This window comes from Austrofundulus limnaeus, unplaced genomic scaffold (assembly GCF_001266775.1).
Source record: "Austrofundulus limnaeus strain Quisiro unplaced genomic scaffold, Austrofundulus_limnaeus-1.0 Scaffold47, whole genome shotgun sequence".
NCBI lineage: Eukaryota > Metazoa > Chordata > Actinopteri > Cyprinodontiformes > Rivulidae > Austrofundulus > Austrofundulus limnaeus.
Window position 1 is genome coordinate 2,232,659 of NW_013952449.1, and position 2,732 is coordinate 2,235,390.

General features: G+C 41.4%; 1 protein-coding gene across 1 annotated transcript in view; it reads left to right on the forward strand.

Moving 5' to 3' along the window:
- szt2 (SZT2 subunit of KICSTOR complex) overlaps positions 1-2,732 on the forward strand; it is a gene marked incomplete in the record, with an annotated part of 111,681 nt that overhangs the window by 20,173 nt on the left and 88,776 nt on the right. Inside the window, 2 exon segments of the mRNA XM_014008071.1 lie at positions 1,482-1,687; positions 1,825-2,061. Coding sequence (XP_013863525.1) covers positions 1,482-1,687; positions 1,825-2,061 — 443 coding nt within the window.

Here is a 2,732-nt window from a genome sequence, read left to right on the forward strand (position 1 = left end):
ACACACACACACACACACACACACACACACACACACACACACACGTCTTCCTATCTTTGTGAGGACCACAGACAGCGCTCAGCCTCACTCTGCACCGTTTTTTTTCTCCAAGTTTGGCGAGAGGTGGATATGGAGGGAGGCAAAAAATAGCTCTGGACTTGATCTGGACTTATTTAAATAAAAATGACTACATGCCATGAAATTCTTAGAGGGGTGGGCCGTCTTGTTGGCGGGGGGCCCGCCCCACCTGTGTAATGGTAGGGGAAACACTGGGAGAACATGTGCTCTGGGTCATGCAGCCACAGACTGTGCACAGAGCAAGGAGTGCTGCTCATCCTTTTAAAACATGTAGTAGCAAACCAATGGAGTGTATTCACCACTTTGGATGCAACTGTTTTCATTGCGACTGCATGTCTGCTTTGAAGCCTGGCAGTTGCCAGATATACAATAAATGCAGATTTTTTTTTTGCCATCTCCTTTTCTGTTTACATGTTCAATCAAAACACACCCCTCGTTATACAGCATCCTGCTCAAAGAAAGTGCGCCCTCACTCTGGACATATGATGGTTTGGGTTAAAATCCTTCATCATTTTCTTATCTGGCAACCCTACTTTTCATAGAAACTGTAGTGAATTCATCAAGCAGAACACTATCGTGTAAACTTGTTTTTTTCATGTTTATTCACCTGAAACAACATAAAAAAAAACCACTCATGTTTCAGAAGACCATTCATGTGCAAACTGGGCCATAAGTCCCCAGCATGCTCCATCCAAACCTGCAAAATCTGCTGTCATTGATGTAGTTGAGTGACGAAATCACTTCATTTTGTTCTCAGCCTCGTGTTGCCCAACCCCCTCTTGAGACATGCCCCTCAGCATAAGAATTTATTATGTGATTGGTCAGAAGTTTGTGGCTGTTTGTTTATGCTGAAAAAAAACTTGGACAGCAATGGTGGCATTACTTCATCCACTCACTTTCAGAATCAACAGCTGTACCCACAACCAGACTTTTATAATAGTCAAATGGCTAAAAACTCATGGATGGAGATAGCTCAGATGTAGTGTATGGAGGAGTCCATCTGCCAAAGAGTTTGGCAGTTTACCCATGGCAGATTTGTGATAGATAAACCTAAATTTACATGTATTCTCCCTCAACTTACAATAGAAAATCTGTCCGAAATATGAACAAGACATCCTTCAAAAGAATGTGTTTTATCCTTGAGATGTAGGTGGATCGCTGAGTCTTGTTCTGAAGAGCTGTCTCTCTTGTGTTGAGCCATGCAACTGTGCAGATGTTTAGTTTCTCCAATATAGAGGTCTGAACATTCCTCACTGCACTGACCTGCAGACACCACACTGCTCAGCGTGTTTCCAAAGAAGTTATGCTTTCAAACACCGGCAGGTGTGGTGTGTGCAGGACAAACTTAGTTCTGATTGATAGCTGAAGGTCAAACCCTGAAGTAGTCTGCTTTCATCCATCAGATTGTAGATGAGCTGCGAGAGCAGATCCTCAAGCTTCGCTTCCCTCATCGAGTTCAAAGCAAAGAAGCAACACCGAAGACCAAGAGGAAGAGCGTCAGTCATGTGTCTCCGTCCAAGTCTCTCTCTGTCACAGCTGCCAAGCCCGCTCTGTCGGACCGACCCTGTGTGGTGGTGCTCAATAAGCCTTTAGAAAAACTGCTCATAAGGTCAGTGCACCTTTCACAATCATTCCTATTTCATCTTGTTAGTTGATTTTGAACCAGTTTATTATCACCATTTTTGATTTCCTTTACCTGATGATGATACTACAGTACAATGTAGAAACACTGCTGTTGTTTTGCAGGTATGATAAGCTGCCTCTGGATTTTAGGACTCCCTTTATTTTCAACATGGAGAACTTCCTGCTGCCTTCCAACAGTGCTGCACCCGTCAGCATGGCAGCTAACCGGACGGCCTCCTCCACCTTGGCCTCACTGTCTCGATGTTTCCTCCACAAGCGGTGGGTGTGGGCTGTGCAGAGCAGTCACGGACCAGCAGTGACCATGCAGGCTGTGGCCCACATCCTGTCCATACTGTCTGAGTGAGTTTCTCACATTGATGACTGCTTTAAATCGATAAAACTACAATCAAATATTAAGCCTGTTTTGTTTTCCACCAGAATTTATTGAAGGAATCTGTTGTGGTTAAACTTGTTATATTGACTCTGCTGTTTTCAGTGACTTTGAGTTGTATTATGTCATTTTTTAAAAACTTCAAATAATATTTCCCTACAGGTAAAATTGTCTTGTGGTACACTCACTAGCTGCTTTATATGGTTCACTTTAAAAGTACCATGTTGGACCACATCTGTCATCAGAACTGCCTTAATGTGGCGTAGCTTGAAAAGGACATTAAAACATTCCTCATAGTCGTAGTTTCTGTGGATTGATGTATGTACAGGTCCTTCTCAAAAAATTAGCATATTGTGATAAAGTTCATTATTTTCTGTAATGTACTGATAAACATTAAACTTTCATATATTTTAGATTCATTGCACACCAACTGAAGTAGTTCAAGCCTTTTATTGTTTTAAAATCGAAGATTTTGGCAAAAAAGTAAAGAAAAAAAAAGAAAAATCCCTATCTCCCAAATTAGCATATTTCATCTGACCAACTAATGAAAAGTGTTTTTAATACAAAAAAACTCAACCTTCAAATAATTGTTCAGTTATTCACTCAATACTTGGTCGGGAATCCTTTTGCAGAAATGACT